General features: G+C 40.3%; 1 protein-coding gene across 1 annotated transcript in view; it reads left to right on the top strand.

The window, feature by feature from the left end:
- LOC139151550 (folliculin-like) overlaps positions 1 to 19,639 on the top strand; it is a 42,270-nt gene extending 22,631 nt beyond the window's left edge. Inside the window, exons 5-8 of the mRNA XM_070724442.1 lie at positions 6,207 to 6,320; positions 8,209 to 8,467; positions 14,687 to 14,789; positions 18,641 to 19,639. Coding sequence (XP_070580543.1) covers positions 6,207 to 6,320; positions 8,209 to 8,467; positions 14,687 to 14,789; positions 18,641 to 18,836 — 672 coding nt within the window. The 3' untranslated portion in view covers positions 18,837 to 19,639. The remainder of the gene's footprint in view (positions 1 to 6,206; positions 6,321 to 8,208; positions 8,468 to 14,686; positions 14,790 to 18,640) is intronic.

The raw sequence follows: 19,639 nt of genomic DNA, 5'->3' as shown, positions 1-19,639 counted from the left end.
TTGTTTATGAACTGTTACATATTAACTGACCAGCTGCAACCATAGACAGTAGATGGGAAGACCGTTTATACTAAACTAAGAGGGGCTTGTTTCTGATATGCATGTTGCTAAAGTTGACCTCCAGTACCTAAAGTTAAACCTTAATTACTTTTGTCATTCTTGTTTTTCTGGTTTAAATATTTCTTGTTGTTTTTCTGGTTGTACTGTGCAGAAATCATTGTCATAACATCAACGTAGAATTTTCCTCCACTGAACAGATAGAAACAACATTTATTGTTGATCATTGGTAACCCATACTGGTATATACCGATTCTGATCAAATTTAAGCGACACCGTATAATTGCGGTATTTTTTTTACAATGCTGCCCAAGCAATCAAAATCTCTATCAATTTACAACTTACTGAACCGTGAGGAACTAAATATGGTATGATGGCAAGAGTTATGTCATCCAATCAAATTTGGGCCAAGTCTCGTACATTCTTGTCAACGGTAACAGTGCATAGGTCACCTCAATAGACAAACCGAATAGCCCCAGGGTCCCGGACCATCATTGTCAGCCAAGATAACTGAATATACAATCGCATTGGCCTGGCCGGCCGATGAATGAAAATTGTGATAAGAAATGTGTACAAGCTTGCGTGCAGAATCATGGGATATACCTGTGTACAGATCCCAGGGACCACCCAGCGCTAAAGGGATTGCTCCGCCAAGACCCGTGTTTACGCTCATTGTGGAAAGCTGGCCATTGTCCCGTTGAAGATTGCACAACTAGGAAGAATAGAGAGTTTCAGTTGAAACATTGGGCAAACTTACTGGAAAAATATCAGTGCTTCACACTATTATCTCTTTATATAATGGAAATAATCTTCTTATGACTTATTCACTTCTTACGGCAAATTGAGTTTCTGAAAAAAAGATACTGTATGTGATTATTCTTGAATATGTAGCAATGTTCAGGATAATTGACTGCATAAAACTATGTCGCTTAATTTCTGTAAAACAAAATTTTATCTTGTGAGTTTTCAAAGATATGATATATCACACCACAATGTACTTTCTTGAAAATCCATCCACCGCAATTTTGCAAACCAGGATTGCTACTAAAGCTGAACTCTTTCTGTTATTGGTCAGGTTGGCTGTTCTATGTATTGCATGTACGCCCACTGGAACAGCTCCCACTCGGTGTGTGTCACTGTCACAGTGAGCAAAACACTTGAAAGTAAAGTGATCTCATCACATAAATCAGTGTTTTGCATATCAAATACTGCAAAGGTGGACACAAATGAAAACTTCATCCAGTGGACACACACACATGGTAAATACACCAAAAATATCCCAGATACACACAGAAGTACTCATGACTTTGAACCTCCGTGGTTACACTTTCTTTTGTGATAACCAAAGGCAACGCAGCAATAACAAGATCATATAACTGTTGTGCAGGCCTCTGTAAACTCAGAACAACAACGTAGTGTTGGGTGTGTCTTCAGACAGGGGACAAAGTCCCAGACTGAAAATCGTCCATCAAAATTGAGAGATCCCGCCAAATATCGCAGTTTAATTGTGTGATCACCAGCTTGCTTATCTGCATCCCATACCATGCTGCATATCATGTGTTGTTGGACATGTGCAAGGAAATTAGAATGCAAGGTTTCAGGAAAAAATCTCACCACTTTGAACTTAAAAAAAAATAGCAAAATTTTTTTTGCTAGAATGGATTGTTGAATGGTAGTATTCTGTGCACAAGATCTCGGTTTTGGTATTAGCTATGATCTTATTTTTGTCCAATTATTTTGATAATTGACAAACCCTCCCTGTAAATTATTCATGATTTACTTCAAAAAATGGCACACCTTGTCGTACTTGTACTTTACCAAAATAGTCTTGCATCACATGATGTGCCTGCAAGAGCCATGCACAAATAACAGTTTACTACTAGTGTGTGAAAAGTCATCGTTTCACACCCATGCATTTTTATTTTGCCGAAAAGAATAATAACCATGCATTTTTTTGCAAAGAAGAATTGTATCCATGCATTTTTTGTTTGCAAAAAGAATTACCAACAGAGACACCTTGTACTTGTGAAATTAAATCATTTTTCCATTGCACAATCAGCAAAGCGTGGATGATTTATCTGTGACAGACTTGGCAACTTTAAAAGTTGTTTTTCGAAAATTACCAAAGTCAATAAAAAGGTTGTGAAGGGTCTTGAACATTTCTGGATGTTTGCTTTATGATCAGTTATAGTTGATTAGACCAGGGGCTCCCATGTCTGTGAAGAAGTCTTGTTTATTTTGGCAGTGGAATAATCCCCACCCATTCCATGCAAACTCCTGTCAAAGTTCAATAGAACCTGTGAATTGTCTTTTTCTTCAAATACCAACAAGTCTACCCCACCAAACATATTTTTTTTCCTTTCTTTCAGAGCGAAATTGTATAGCACTGTTGCCGAGTCTCTCTCTTTTTTTTGTATAAATATGAAGCAAACTTCAGTCCTGCTGTTTCCTTGTTGTGAATTTGAAAAATTTTTGCCGGGAAATCTTAATCCCCTGAAACAAAGATGCTGTGTTACATTGCCCTAATGACGGCTTTAGTTTCAATGACTTCAGGAGTGTGCAGGTGTGCGCAGAGTTTGGCTTTTGCCCATAAGAAGGCTAGTTTGCCGGCATTGTTTCCCAAGTAGGAGGGAAAGTGGGAATTTAAAAGTTTGGTCACAGCTTTTCGGACGGCGGACATGAATAGCCTACACACATTTGTCAGAGTTTCTGAAGCAGTTCACTCCTTTCCAACTGAGTCTTTCTTCCTAATCTCCAAACTTCTAAGTGTTCTTGTGAGGGGATGTAGACCTCATGCTGCTGCTAGTGGACCCTGACAGCTGGCAATCAAACTGCTGGAGTGTGTCGCAGGCACTCACCGGTTGAACAAGGAGGCCAATACTTTCTCTGACATCCCGAGTTTCAACTTCAAAACTGTCATTTCATTGTCTCAGGTGTGTCAGCACCACATTTGTACTCGGATTCGCCTTTGTGCGCCATCTTCTGTTTCTGCCTATGGAAGAAAAGGCCGGGTGTTATATTTGCTTTTGACTCCATTGTCCGCATAGCTGGAGTCCAGTTCTTAGGCTTTGTGGCGGGACAGCTCTTCTAAAGGCTATCAACACATTTTTCAATGCAGTGTCAACTGTATTTACATCTCAATAACTTAAGTTGATTAAGGCAAAGCTAAACAAGCTGGTCTCAGGGTAAATCAATTAAAAAGAGCAAACAGTCGAACATATTCTCTTAAAACTGACTTCAAACATTATGTTCGGTATTTTGTGCGCGTCTTGACTCAGTCCGTTGTTTCAGAGCAAGACTGTGGGAATCCAGATTCGCTCCACTGACCCAACAGACAGGTAACCAAGGCTCCGGGGCTTCTGCTCATGCTCAGTCCAGAGTTGCCATGGAATGCCAAGCTAACCGGTGCGCGTTGCCATGCAACAGTAGCCCCTTGAACGGTGGAGCCCCGGCTACCTGGTTACCAATGCCAGGGTGGGTAGGAATTCACAGTCAGGTTAAAATATATTGAACTTGGCAGAGATGTGTCGGCGACACTTAGTGTAGTACTTGGCAACAGAGCTCAAACTATCTCAAAATCATTGGCACTCCAGTATTGCCTTTTTGAAAGCCAATTGAAGTTTTTGCATAATTTAACAGTCAATTTAAACACGGTTTGTGTAGAGTAACCATGATTTAAATAGGAAACAAAGGCAGATGGAAAAAAGGAAAAACGAAGATGGCACTTATCACAAACAAATTCCTTGGAAGGATATTTATTACAATAACTTTGCTTTGATTGGTAGAAATTTAGATTCCTAGATTTCAAGGGCTTCTCATAGCTTAAATCAGATCTAGTGATGGACAGGTTGATTGTCAAATCTTGGGCATGTGAAATTTCTCACTTTTCCCCGAGCAATTAATATCCGTGCTGTGTTTCCGACACGCAATTACTGCGGCTGCAGTAAAACAGTTAGCATGTGAGAGTAAAAAAACAAGATATTAAGCAAAAGTGGAAATCCCATTTGCATTTTGATAAAAAGTAAATTAGAGCAACAGTCTTTTGTCTACAGACCCCCTTTTGTGTGCAGTCAGTCACAGTCCTGATGCTGTCGAGTTGACATACCTGTGCTAGAGGGGCTTGGAAGTTCAAGTGTAAATTAAAACCCATTGATACCTGGGTGATATCAGATGACCAAACCCTTCTCACTACGCTGCGAATCAAATCAATTTGGTCGGCCGGGTTTCCATGGTGACAATCTAGGGTCCTTCAGGTAACATGCATGCAAACTGGAATATCAACAGATAATTGTCCGTTTCTGATGCGTATCTCAGGTTCAAATATGTTGATTTATTACAGATTTCCATGCTCTTAAAGAATACTGGGGGCCCAAGGAGCATTTCAGTTTGGTTTTCTTGAAAGTTGGCAAGGGTATCAAACAAGGTAACAAGAAGGGTATATGCGTACCTGGTGTAGTTTGTTTATTTATGCTTTGAGATGATCATGTCAAGTGAATTCGGTATATCAACATTTGTGGACCACTGAATCAACAAGTTATCAGATCCACACTATGTTCGCAAAGCTCTAGATTTGTAACACCTCCTCCCCTCCTCCCCCCCCCCCCCCCCCCCCCCAGTGTTTTCCGAAAATGTCCCATAAATCATGCTGACAGTATATTGCATACATGCAAGTACTTTGCCATAGGTGTATACTTCTGGTCTGTAACTGTGCTCAAGGTTGTTGACGTAAATTTCCTCCCTTTGCAATGAAAAGTCAAGTACTTGACAGCTTAATACAGTGTGGTTCAAGTGTTTTAGTATCTGCCTGAATAAAAAGTGCAAGAACACGAGCAGCAAGGTCAGTGTCGAAGTGCAGATAACTGACAAGACCTTGGCTTTGCCCCCCCAGCCTTGGCTCTGACCTGGACAATGGCAACATTGTCAGATTGACCGGTCAGGTGTGTCAGAAAAATCAAAATTTATCAAATATTATCAGTTCAGATCAAGATCTTTTTGAACTTGGAGGGCCAAAAGTTAAATTGTTTTGCACTTGAACAGAGCCGTGAACTGTGTTTACAACTCTCGAGATACGCAGAGTCAGTGAGATGCATTGAGGAGAAATGGTCAACTGCCCATCACTTCAAGGATTGGCCAAATACGTCAAGTTGCCCAGATCAATCAATGTTTGTGTACAAAAGTCATTGTAACTGCCCCAGCCAGATTATGAATACAAGTTTTTCTGTCACTTTGAAGAAGTGCAACAGTCCGTATGTTGGCAGTCTTTTCAAAATACATGCTACTTAGCAAAATACATCATCTTTGCTTTTTATTTTCCTGTGATTTAGCAAGGCAGTTATTAGGAATGACACTAAATGTGTTAAAAAAGTCACATGTCAGATTCTTTTCTTCATTCTGGTTTTTCTCAAATTTTCTAACTTTTTTCGATTGTGGCTTTTTAAATGATTTCAGCAGTAACTGTCACCCATCAAAGACTGTTATGTTTGAACTTGGTAAATTCAAGTTTTAAACTGTGATGTCAGTTACACAACACCATGATGGCTCATAGAGTTTCAAGTGTAGACTCACTGGCTTATGGGACAATGGTTTTTCTAATGGATTTGCATATATTTTGCTCAGATCTCATGGCTGTTTGCGCGCATTGTTTTTCCGTGTCACGGAAAGTTAGACAAGTCCTTTTAATGGACTTAACCCTGGGACTTTGAAAGGCTCTCCTGTACCCAAAATGTATTCAAAGTGTTTGTTGAAAATATCGACATTCTATTTTGACAGAAGACAAAAGCTAAATCCTTGTTTTCTGCTAATAGTGCATTCAACATGTTAAAGATTTAGAGCATAAGTCTACATTTGTATTTTGTTATGGCTATTATAATAAGCACATATATGCAGGCCACGATATTGAATATGCTTCAAAGGTCATTTGTAAATGAGCATGCTGGTCCTAAAGTCATCAAAAATACTGTTCACAGTAATATAATGAGAGAAATATGTTTTTAAACATTTTTGTTCTTTATATGTGTGTCACTGATTTCTTTACTTTTTCTGACAAATCAACTTCAAACATTGTGTATGACTAATTTTTGCTGCAGTAACCATGGTAATCAGAGATAAATTTGAAATCCTCTTTCTTTCTTCTTTCTTTTTTTTTGCAGCTCTTCGGAGCTCCTGATTTTCAGAGCGTTGCCCATCATGTCTTGATAGGGAATCAAGTGATCATCCGCTGTGATCATCCCAAGACTGTGGAATCTGCCATCAACGTACTGAAGGTAAGCATTGTTTAAGCTGCCCTGTTGACTTTTCACACACACCGCACTTCTCTAGGCTCTCTCAGAGTCCTCAACTGTTTGCTCAGTGCCACTCCAGCGTTTTCGCATAAACCAACAATTTTTGAAAACAGACATCGTCAAAACCTGTCTTCAGTGGAGCCCCCTGTTAACCACGGATCCCCACTTCTCCTGAAAATTTGCCAAAATTCTACAAAAATCTGGGCACGTCCTTGAAGTTTAATAATACCCCCGGGATTATTTTTGTGTGTGTTTACCGACTCATATACCTGTCACCAGTTACTCTGATAGTTTTATAAGCCTTGTGAAAACAAAATGAGCCAACAGCTAAAAATGCTGTAACCAGTTAAATGCCAATTAGGAATTACTTGGGATCTAAGCAATGGGCCTGTCCTCCACTCCAGTTGGCTTGCTGTACAAACAGTGTGAGACAGGCCTCTCTTCACACCTGCATTGGTCGTTATTGACCCAGGGTCAACACAGGTGGGGTCCTCCAGGGGAGAAGTCAGTGTATTTGAAATGTAGCCAACTGATAAGGTGGGTTTCCATGGCAATTTACCAGCGTAACTTGTCAAAGATTTTGCAGGTATTTGTGATAACATGATAGGGCACCCAGCGTCAGTGCCAATCAGTTCAAGTTTATTGACAGGAATTTTTCAAAAAGTTTGACAGTGTATGAAATGGGGTGGTATCACGCTATCTGCTCGGAATCCCTTAGACAAGCAGAGAGCTGTACATATTGAATCAGAGGTAAACAAATCTGTCATGTAAGTTTTCTCAAGTGACATGAGATCTCTACTCAGCCGTGATGTCGGTTGAAGGTTGATCCGTGCTATCTTCGTTTCCCTTGATCTTCTGCAGTGAAGGGTTGTCACTCAGAAGTCAAAGTCAGGTTTGATTTATTTGGGTCGATTCATCAAAAAATGTAGTTTTAGAGTCTCCATTACTATGGAGACACTTTGAAGTATTGAAGTTTGAAAAAAAAATGAAAAAATGAAGAAGATGTATTGTGAACAATACTAAGTACATCTATGAATAATTTCACAGTTTGTGCCAATGAGAATGTCACTCATTCTGGACAGTTCAAAATTACAATATGTCAATACCGTAGTGTTAAAATAATTTCTGCTTACTTGAAATGAAATGAATTCTTAACTTTTCACAATATTTGTGATCATTTGTGTGTGTGTCAGTGTGTATATCTTTGGGTTTTAACATATTGCAGCTGGCCAAACTCTTTTCCAGATTATGACCCAAAGTGTCTGAATTAGTCTAAGCTTTCCTTCTCAATAAAGTGTTTTGGTCATTTATGAAACTGGTAATTGGGTTTTTTGGTCTTGCCAAATAGCACAATCTAGATCATTTTATGTGACAGAGGAGATTGCTCACAAAAACTCAATATTATATTAACTGTAAATTTGCCTGCATGATATTTAAAAGCCAATGTCAGCATATTCTGTGAAAACTCACCACTCTAGTCTAATCGCATGTTGGTGAGTGAGTCTGCAATGCACAGATGTGTTGGCAAAATTCCCAGCAGGGTGTATCCGGCACGTGCCGTGTCCGACTTTAGAAGTCTTATCGCGTGTTCTGAGCAGAGAGCAAGTCTCAACTTGAATCAGCCAGGTAGCAGCATGTTTCCTGGTGACCAGTAGTTTATAAACTGTAACAGCATCTTCCAATACACACATATCTGCAGTGGCGGCAGGCAGGTAGAGACATGTCCCTTGGTGACCAGTAGCTGAAAAACTGCAACACAGTCCTCCCAGTAGTACTCACAGCTGTGGTGTGCCCAGTACAGGCAGAGTGAGTGCAGTAGCCAAACCATGATCTCAGAAACCAATTCACTTTCCTTTCTGGATTACCACAGCAACTTCTTCCCAGCGGATGCTGCCGGATAATTCCTTACTCCAACCAGTATGAGGATTCCTGGAAGTGTAATTTCTTAGGCCTTCCGCCTGGAACGGCTCTACCGGATCATGTCACGTCTTCGGAATTATACATATTGGTGGATATCGTTTCTCCAAGTAAATCTCCTCCAGGGCCAATGTTGGTGGATGTCTCCGCGGATGACCCTTGGAAAGGATATGGAATTGTGATTGGATCGTGTGGAAATCTTCCAGAGAGAGGTGAGATTTTTCTTGAAGTGTGTTTTCAAACAAACATACTACAGCCAGGCATATCATAGTGATTTTTGTGTGAAGTGATAAGCAAAAAATCATGTTCCATACTCCTGTGTTCATTTCATAGAACAAATTTCAAAGTCATTTGCATGCGAAATGTTAGCCCAAGCTTCCTTAGTCATCGAAAATTAAATCTCTAAGGAAGATCGTTAATTTCAGGCTGTATTTCCCAGGTTGTACGCTCTTCATAAGTGTATTAAAACCTGAGATAGAAAGAATTAAAACTTGCTCAAACTTTCCACGATGAAACTTTACACCATTCTATATAGAAATCAAGAATAAAAATCAGGTGGTCTCCATAAACTCAAAATTCAAATTGGCTGCCGTATGGAGAAAAATTATATTTTTCGATTTCAATAAAATAAGCTGGTAGAAACTTTTTAACTCAGTGATCTTCAAAATGAAATCCCCCCACAAGTGGGTAGACCAAAAAAGCATTGTAAAAGGTTCAAGAGTCCAAATATCTGCCCCCGAGGTGCATATGATTCAAACTCCAAAGGCTTATTTGCGTAAAACTTAATGCTAAAGTAACTGTTGTACCTGGCACGAGGTGAATTATAAATTTGCAGTCCGCAGTTTCAGAGAGCAAATTTCCAGATAAAACGATGATGTAATTTTGTGGTTTCGAATGATGTCAGTCTGTGTGGACAGTGATAACAAATGGTGTTTTGAGGCCGAGCAAGTCAAAACATGTCACTTCTCGCAAATATTGTAAAAGATAATCAAATATATGTGGCGTAGGAGGATTTCAGACTTTGATATTTGTGTGGCCTTGGATCACTTGCTGTACCCCCCTCCCCCTGCCCTCTCCCCCTTAAAATGTCAACTTTTATGGTAGTATTATATGAAAAGTTGGTGATTTATACAAACTAACAAAAACTGTTTTACAGTTTCCAAATTTACGATTTTTGTAGTTTCAGAGAATCACTCACAAACAACAACCTGTTCTTCAAACTGCGTCATAAGAATCTAATACGGAGGCAGAAAAAGCTATTAATAAAAAACATCTTCCGTGTCAAATCACTCGAAGGCCCAGAGTGCAACAAAATTTCTGTCAGCACTTCCATATTTTTGGGAGTAGAAAAAGCTGGTTTCAGTGGATACAATAAAACATTATCATTTTATCTGATTCTGTTGAAGATAACGCCTCGCAAACAGTGTATACATTTTTGTCTGCAGTACAGTGCTGTGTGACCTAGCAGCAGACAAAGAAATAAATGTGAATAAAGCTAGCTGCTATGGAGGTCATAGGTAATATTGTTAAACTAGAGAGAGAAAGAGAGAGAATATTTGCAAGGCAAAACTCTCCTCAAGGATTTTCAGATTTAATTTTTTTTGTCCGGTAGTGTCTACTTGCTGTGACATCTTAATTATGTTCACAAGATATTCACCACCATTCGCTTCTCACATCTCTCAAGGCAGTGTTGATTTGATGATGTAAGCAGACCATTGGAAGCAAGTCTATTGGATTGTAATTTCACTAAATTGTGTTTCTCAGATCAGTGGTTTCAGACACAGTGAGGCTTTCATATTGTGGTAGACACTTCAGAAAAAAATGTCTACAGAACATGGTAATAGGTTGGACACAAACAACTTGTGTGCCAAATTTTGATTTTTGAATCGCATAAATATTCCCTCTAAAAAGTTTGTAGTCATTGTAGGCTAATTGATAATGAATAAAAAATTCATCAGTCAGACCGATTGTGCTGTGCATTCTAATGGGAAGATGGGCTGACAAGGCCTGTGCGGCAAGGTCATTGAACCCGCATTCCAGGCCTCAGCATTTGAGAGTGAGTGCCAGGCCGCGGATAGCGTTAAATAAACCAATTTTGCAGTTAAAAGTTACCGGAGAAAGCATTTACTGGACAATCGCCCTTGTTTGAGACTACATAGCTGAAATGATGTGTACTGGGTTGTGTCGAGTAAATGCCTCTCTCAAGGTAAAACACGGCAATCAGATGAAGTGATGAACAGTGGGGAAGTCATTACAGTTCTTTGACAGGACTGCCCGGACCGATTCTTTTACTCCTCAGCTTTTTAACCTTGCTGTGTCTGTTATTGTATTCATCGATGAGTAGATCTGACATTCATTGAGCTAGCCAAGCATATTTTATGGCTTGCACGTTTTGGTCGCACAAGCAGTCGGCGAGCAGTCGGAGGCGAGTCAAAGCGGGGTGGTGTAAAAAGGTGGAGGGGGGAGCTGTGGAAAAAAAGAACTAATAGTGAGTGTCGTCATCTATCATCGGTGTCAACCAACCAACTTTGTTTGGCCGGCATCTGCACACAAACAGAATGGAACGTGTATCTTGTACCGTGTCACAGTTCGCAAACATTAACTGCAAACTCTGTTGTCGGGTCTCAACAATGAGTGTTTGTGTCTTGTTTCTGTGTTTTCTTCCATTGCTGAAAGACCACTCTCCCAGTCACGGCTGATCATCGCCCATTGTGTGTCTGTTTGATGAAATGCACTCTCGACAATTATTTGAAAATTACTCCCAATGCAATCTTCAATTGTCTCCACTTTGGTATCATCAGATCTGTCTGGAATTGCAAAGTGTTGTTCTCCCCATTCTCAGCAATTATTTTTGCACTAGTCTGTTTGTCAGGTGTTTAGAACCATTCCATGGCACCATCAAGACTAATAGGCGATAGTTTTCTCCATAGAAACCATGAATGGGTGTCTCCCTGCAAGTGTCAACAGTTGGTTGGAACCATACCCCCAGTCCCGCAAATGGTTCCATAATTGCCGAAGAATGCAGACAGTTAATATTATATCAAGACTGTCCTGGCCCCAGCCTGCACAACAATTAGTTGACCAGGTGCCAAAAACAATAGACAGCTAGTCAGTTTTCATCTTTGTTCGATAACCTGTGAATGTTCAGTGAGTGATACCGGCAACTCTCATTTTTTTGCCACCTCAGAAGCCAAAAGGGACATTTGCTAGCTGAATAGCACAGACTGCAGGGTGCCTGGCTGAACAATTGCGGCCCCAGGAATTTCAGCAGCCCCTCTGGCCTTTGATGACGCAGGTAGGGCCATTGTGTTGGCATGCGGTTAGCTGTCAGGCTGGGGACAGTGCGGCCACTCACACTCACAGAAGGGCCTTTTTTACTGTGGCCACAGGGACATGATTATATGCCGAAGGATTATTGTTACTAAACCTACAATTGAATGGTGACTGCCTTTTGCTTAGAAAAGAGGCGCAGTAAAGTGCATGCAATCATTGCAAAATTTTTTATTGCGGTTTCGAGAGGTTTTATTCACCGCGCCAAATCAGGTTTATGCAAGGACACACAGCATGGGATGAGACTGCAGAATTTTAGAAAAACAGCGGCAGTCTGACATGTTAACTCCACCCTCTACTGACTTCAAACAATCTTGCTTAGCTACAAGGCAAAGGACAAGAAGCAGTTTACTACTGTGTACAGCGAAAAACAAAAAAATGAGATTTGTTCTAGTCACATGTCCATCCTGTTTTTATGCAAGGCATTTTCCCACAGCTGTAAAGTTTCCAAGGATTAACCTGACAATGTTGCGCTGACTGACCAAGGTCACCGAGACAGAAATAAACACAACAGGTTTCCTCCCCAGGTAGGATTTGCAAAAAAAAATAGCAACCTTTTGTACTGTCGTCATCATGCGGCAGGCCAGGCCAGGGCATCACGTCCTCTGGCTCCACTGGGTTGTCTTGGTGCAGGCGAACTTTGAGCAAAGCATTTGTTGGGTCAGTGTCATGCTAATGACATGCAAATAGCAAGCAAATGAGTTATTGTCAACAGGGCTCATCAAAATGAACACATTAACACCTGTAGCATTGAAATTCTCTTTAATGAGGGCCTGTAGAATGGGAGTACAGATTGCTGTTTTCTTTGGTATAGATACAATAAAAGTCAACAGCCAGTCCACAGCAAAGATTCAGTGAAAGGTCTGATTTTGTTTTATCAGAGTGTGATTGATGTCCAAATGGTTTGTAAAAAATGCTGCCAGACCCCAAGTTAGCAAGGAGGGGGAATTCCATAGACCATACAGCAAAAAACCCACGATGAGACAGGCTATGAGTTATTATACCTGATCAACTGTCACTTGACATCATTGCTAAAAATAAAATGAGAAATCGTGTTTTCTCAAAACTTCGAAGGTGAGGTGTCAATTTAGCTAGGTGCATTGAGATCACATGACTACACACCGATAAATATTAGTCTATGGTCTGTCCACAAGCTTTAGCATCGATGTCAAGTGGCTGCCAATCTGGTGTAATTATTCATAGCCTGTGTCAAAATGAAAAATCATGTTTTCAAAACTTTGAAGGCAGCGTCTTTTATTACGCTCGGTGCAGTGGAATCATGTGACAAAAACTTTCTAAATTTACTGATAAATGTTTTTTGGCTTGTCTGTCTACAAAAGTGGACGTGGTGAACTTTATAGTGATGATGTCAAGTGACCGCCGGTCAGGTACGACTATAACTATGTCATCGTAGGGTTTTGTTGTATGGCCTTTGGAAATCCCCCACACCCCCACCCCACCCTTGCGATACTGTATTCAAGAAAAGTGTGAAAGCATTGACCCAAAGTTTACAGTACTTTTTCGGTAACTGAGTCCATTCAGCGAGTGCTTTGGTGACATTCTGTGTGAGTTGAGCATTCAGTGCGTCCGGTCAACTCCCAGAACGTCCACTCCTAAATATGTAGTTTCTTGAACAAGGCATTGTCTAACATCCCCACGGTCTTTTGTAAACACTGCCAAGTGAATTGTGAGAACATTTTTTTTCTCCCTTTCAATGCCCTATTACCTTGGCAACCTTGACTCACAGAGACAGCTTTATTTACTCAAAGTGAAAGCCATTACCAGATTTTTTTTCCCCTTCAAGCGCTTGCCCTTGTTTATTTACCTCAATGCACCTCAACTCATCGACCAAACACTATTTTCATAACCAGTCCTTTTGTTTCTCAGTCTCAAAGCACCTTCCAGCTTTTTAGAACAATTTGGGGGTTTCCTTTCTCACAGCTATGATTCACGTTCATTAGGTTTAAGTGTAATGAAATGTAGGATAAGGTACCAGTAATTTTTGTATCGGAATTCTTCATGGGATAAGACTACATAATTAAAGAAACAAGAAGATCAATTGCATACAGCATCACTGGGAGATACTTTAATTTTAATCCTTGGAAAGTAACCGTGAATACTTTTGTGATTTTTGTGTTTGCTGTCGGTAAAGCAACATGGCTAAATCCGTAGCTGTCCAATTGTTCCCTACTCAGTGCCTTTATCCAGGATTACTCCGGCTGCTATACAAGTGGCATCTAACTAACCCGCCTGGGATCAGAAAATACAGCACTCACCAGTCATAAGAAACAATCGAATATTCCATCCCCATTCATCCAGCTCAAGTGAGGGTTTTATCAACTCCATTGGTATCAAAAAGCAAACTGTTTCTGTTACAGATTGTGTGGTTGAGATCCTTATTGTTGTTGCTAATCTGTTTTTATTTGCTCAAAATCCACTTCTGTTCACATTGTCCCAGCAGCAGTGGTGTCCCTTGCTGATATTTGCAGCTCCTCAAATGTCAAAGTGACACCAGTTCAGGTTATTGTATCTACATGACCCGTGTCATCCTTGGCTCAGGTCACGGACAAGTTCAAAGTTTTGTATCAACATTTTTTTTTGGTTCAAATTTTTAAATCCCTCAAAACTTTACAATCCTTAAAAAAATCTGGTTTAACACTCTTACATTTGACCAGAGGTTTAATAAAGTGTAGAATATACTGGGTATTTTAATGTTTTTTTTGGGGGGGTAATCATTTTGTAGTAGCAGTAAAATGAAAAGAAGAGTTTGAAATAGTAAAAAAGAGCAAAAGCTTATATTGAATCTGTAAAAAGGGGCTTATTATCATTGTCAAAATAAATATAAAATTTTATAATGATGTGAGTGAATCAAAAAACAAAAAGAGAAAGTGCTAAAGTTAATAAAAGTATTTATGATATGTTCTGTCCAGTCAATAATGTTGGAAAGCCAACCAATGAATGCATTTCCTGAAATTCTTCTCAACCTAGCCTGTGAACTGACAGTGAGCTTCAAGTTCAATTCAAAAAATGTAACCGACTTTTTTATGCAAATGACTGATTCAGTGTGTGTTTTTCTGTTTATCCGTGTCTTTGTGTTACAGCTCCGGCCATATTATGCAGAATAGACCTGGCACTGTCCAATCACAGTCTGACGGAGGAAGTGGTCAGTGCATTCTTGGTGGCACTGAAGGAAGAATGGATGAAGTAAGCATGCATAATACACCCCCTTGTACTCGTAGACAGTAGAACGATCCCCTAGCAGTGAGAATAAAATATTTTGTGTGGAAAGGGGTGGCAGGTAGGAGATGGTTGAAATATGGCAGGTGATCACGAGAAGTAGAATTGTATTTCAGTTTTTGCAATGGAGTTGAAATATGCCATTTATGTTAGGTCTTTATAGTATGGGATTTTGTTAGAATTTGGGTGTTTGAGAGCACTCGGCCAGGTAATCGCCAGATAAGTATGAAGCTGAATGGAAACAAAAATATTAATTTATAAGTATATTTTTTTATTATCTTCCAATTTCTAGCTCACATTTGGTACATGTATATATACCAATGAGTGCTTACCTGATCTGTATGTCTGTATGTATGTATGTGTATGTATGTATGTATGTATGTATGTATATGTATGTACATATATGTATGTCTGTCTGTATGTGTGTATGTATGTATCTATATATCTATGTGTGTATGTGAGTATGTATGTATGTATGTATGTATGTATGTATGCATGTACGTTGGTATATATTTATGTTTGTATGTATGTATGTATGTATGTATGTTGGTATATATTTATGTTTGTATGTAAGTATGTTTGTATTTATGTATGTATGTATGTATGTATGTTCGTTGGTGTATATTTATGTTTGTATGTATGTATTTCTGAATGTTTACTGCAAGTAAGTTTATTACTCACATCAAAACAGGAAATTATTGCTACAGTGTGAAATCTTGCAAAAGACTTTCTGTGAATCAGAAAACTGACAGTATCCAGAACTGAAAACTATCAATACAAAAATGATAATGTATTCTGAGCAGTGCAATTCATACTATTGCCAAACATTACAATACAGTGGGAAAAAAAGGTAGTTTTATGCAAAACACACTAGCACTGTACAGGTAACATCTGTTCTATGGCATCACGCACCAGTCTCTGTTTGGTTTAACAAGAACATGTCATCGAATAAACACACCTGTTCAAGTCTTGAATGAAAGCATACATACATTAGATCCGGAGATAACTGTACACCCCCCAAAAAAATAATTAAAAAAAACTCAGCGGAAAAAGAAAGCCATTTAGTGGTCAGGGAATTGCGGAATGCACCCAGCTCGGCATTAGAATTATTGTGTTGTTCCCAAAGGACTTATTAAATTCCTGACAAAAATTCCAAATTTGATGAGGTAGCATATACTCTGTTACCCACAAGCTGATCACTTGGTGTTCTCCGGTAATGACTTTATGGTATTGACAAAGTGGATGTGTTGTAATATCTGGCTTGGGGTAGTGTAATATTTTTGCTAAAGACAAAAATAAGGAGTGAATTGTTTGTCATTTTCGTTGGCCAGATACGTTGATATGACATTCCAGAGCCATTCTGTAGCTTCACGGCTACGTTGAGGTGAATGCCCTAACCTACATCAACACGCCTGTGGTGGAAATACCTGTGTGGAGCGGCTTGGGGAATTTTGTCCCCCCTCATGCCAAATGCGTTAATAGCGTGAATTTGTCGGCACGATTGATGATGGAACCGTAATAGTTTTTGAAGTTTGGAGCAGAGCAACAACACTTGGCTTGTTTTTGGAAAATTTTAGCAGCCGATTGTATCTCTGTTATATAGACATTTAAGGAAAACATGGAAAACCTCAAATATAAGACTTTCTTTCATGTCCGCGTTGGTGCCCAAAGAATGCAGTAAGCAATATCCGTTGATTATGCTGGCCAGCCGCGTCTTTCAAATATTCGGTCATATCAATATTTCAAGTCTCTATTTTGTTAATTTTATCAGTTGTCGTGAGAATTCCAACTCCTGGTTTTAGCAATTCTTATCATCATGTGAAAGAAAATTATCTGTCGATCTTGTCATTGGATGGTACTCGTCGAATCCCACCCCAAAATGAGGCATATTTTGAGATTGTTAATCCTGATTATTGTCGGTGTATGGGAAAAGCTGAGATGGTAGCATGTGATATGAACGAGATGTTGATACTGACATCCGTTGAAGGGAGAGAACCTGTAGAAACAAAGGCACCTGTACAAATACATCGCACGTTCCATTCCTGGTAGGATAGCTCGCGGCACCCTCACACCAACCGGGCTTACCCCCTGGCTTATCAGGCATTAGCATGATGGAGTCCAACTTTATTAAAGTCCTGGGTAGCCATGTGGGGGTATCATTGGGAAAACAAACTTGCTTTCTGGAGATGGGTTGCGGCCGGGAGTTTGCCGACGGGATTCTAACCACTCGAAAAAACATGTGGAGCTTCTTAGCAGTTGCCAGGGTTACAAAGCCATGTCAAGTGACTAAGCGTGTCGGGGTCTGATTATCGCCATGGCAATAGGAGTCAACAGTTGAGCAGATTCCCACCTATTTAACACAAAACTGTTTCCTGTTAAAAATGAAAATACTGCCAAGAGTGAATGATAACGCAAAGCATACAAGTATCGATGTATATTTTTAATGGCTGTAGTATCAAAAACAGCTATTTTGATGTAAGTTCACTGTTCAATAAAAACCTTCAAAAACGATGTAAGTTATGGATCTATTGAGTTCATATGTCCAAAATGTGTCTCTTAAATATTTTGTCGTTCGTTTTTACGGCAATCAGTATCTTGCAAGCCTCGGGGAAATGTGTTCAATATTGCAGCAACTCTGTTTAGTTTTTCAATACATATTGTGTGATCCAGATTCTGTCAAGTTTTTAATACGACACGGATATTTCGCCCAAGGTGCGGTAGCTTGCCGTTAATCCGAGCTCCTCTCGGAAGGGTCGCCATCGCTTTGAAGCCGTGGCAAGGTTTAAGTGTAAGGTTTAGTGGAAGTGACGCTTTCGGTACCTTTAATGGATTAACGTTCGCGCCTGGTTCGCGTTACGGTGTTATTTTTGATATGGCACGTCAGGCACTGCTTAGCGGACCATGCAGTTACGCTTAACCGGCAAGGTAACACGCTCATGCGCATGCCATACGTCAATAAAAAGCGCCGGACGATGTCGTATTCCCACATAAAATATGATGATTCGGCGTCGTAAACGGCAGTTTGAGGAAGTCGCGAAGTGCCGTGTATAATGCGGAACGTTGTTTGGACAGAGCCGCATGCATTAAAAACATTATCTTGCGATATTAGTGAGTACCTGATAGTAATTTCATCGATGCACTTGGGGTTTGGCCGCTGAAAGGATCGATCCCATGGGCCTGCTTAAAATGAAGACTGCTAATTAAACGCCACTCGTTAGCAATTAGTACCAGGGAGAAGTGCGTAACTCCCTCCCCAAAAGAGATCGTCTGACTTACACTATGGTGTGGAGGGCTAGGGAGGGGGGCTTTGCTTACACCAAAATATATCCATCCTGCCGTACCGACTGTGTCGGTTCGTTTCAAAGGAAGAATGCTACGATTAACAAAGCTTTTGTCTCGAGTTCTTTTTGCGTTGACAACCTTTCTAGGCCCTGCTGTGGTGACAAGTTCATCACGCTCGGACTCTGTGAACGCTGTTCTTTTTTACATTCAATCGATGTCTGAGTTAAAACGAGACAGAAAGTAAATGAGAATGTCTCGAACTAGCAGTAATTCTCAGTAGAGCTGTAATATGTTCACTAGTTTAATTGTTATGGGAGTTTGATTTGGTGTCATAGAGTACGAACGCAACGAGAGGGTGGTGCGCAGTTCGGGGACGCCGCTCGTAAACTGTTACACTGCATTGTACTGTGAATAATACACGTCGTAAAGTTCCCAATTGCACGCCCGAAAGGGCCAAAGTAAACCCCGAACTTCAATCAGCCCGACAAAATGAGCCCGATTAATTTTTTTTTTCTCATGTTTTCGTTTATCCACAGCAAGGTGAAAGTCCTGTTCAAGTTCTCGAAGGCGGGAACAGCCAGTAAAGATGACACCGACCGCCTGCTCAAGGTGTTGGGAGCCAAAGAGGAAGACGAGCAAATGCTGAAATTCTGGATCACGGGACTCAGTGCCCAGCATCGCTCACATCTCCTGACGTCATCTTTGGAATCGTCCTCACCGGGTTCAGTGTGAATAAAACTCAATCGATGAAAATATTTTTTTTTTACTGCTGTTGGCCACTAGGAGATGATACCAACGGGCCATAAACTTGTCCCGAGTTCGTCTTTTCCAGCTTATTCGATATTGATTACTTCATACGACTGGAATGGCCGGGGTTGATCTGCGAAAGCACAATATCCGACGGTTTAGGCGCGAATTTCTCATGGTACACACTGTCACTGTCGGCGATTAAAGCGTCCGACGAAACTGAACTATGAAAGAAATAGCACGTCCGCCTTTTAGCATTCCAAGGATTTGCAGATATGTTACCGACGATTTTTTTAATTAAATGTCTTCATCACCAGGATGGTTAGGTGTGTGGCAAGGGTTTAGCGAGTATTCGTCACCAACCCCCGGCTATTAGATTTATTAAAAAAACAATCGTTCTCTGCTTTTAAGGACGTGATCCCGTGCCGCTTCCGTGGAGAACGGTGGATATCTGGCGTGTAACGGTGTCTATGATGGATGTACCGTTTAATGACAGGGTGCGTGTGAATTCCTCACAGTCCCCGCGTAGGACCCTCATAAACATTTACTTCCCTGACAGTCTATTTCTGGTGGAGGTTATGATGTAAAGAAATTGCGCATCCAACCCCGGAGAATCACCTCGCCATCAGCATAACCATAAGCTTATACACGTTAATCGCTATCACATTGGTCGGGTGTTCTATACCGTTGCCGTGGCGAGCATCGGTTGGTAGAGTACCGCAAGGAAGATTTTTTTTTCTTGTGACAATTATCAATCAAGAAATAAATGAACCTGAAACAAGGACAAA

Source organism: Ptychodera flava, chromosome 15 (assembly GCF_041260155.1).
Source record: "Ptychodera flava strain L36383 chromosome 15, AS_Pfla_20210202, whole genome shotgun sequence".
Taxonomy (NCBI): domain Eukaryota; kingdom Metazoa; phylum Hemichordata; class Enteropneusta; family Ptychoderidae; genus Ptychodera; species Ptychodera flava.
This window is presented reverse-complemented; position numbering and strand designations above follow the sequence as displayed.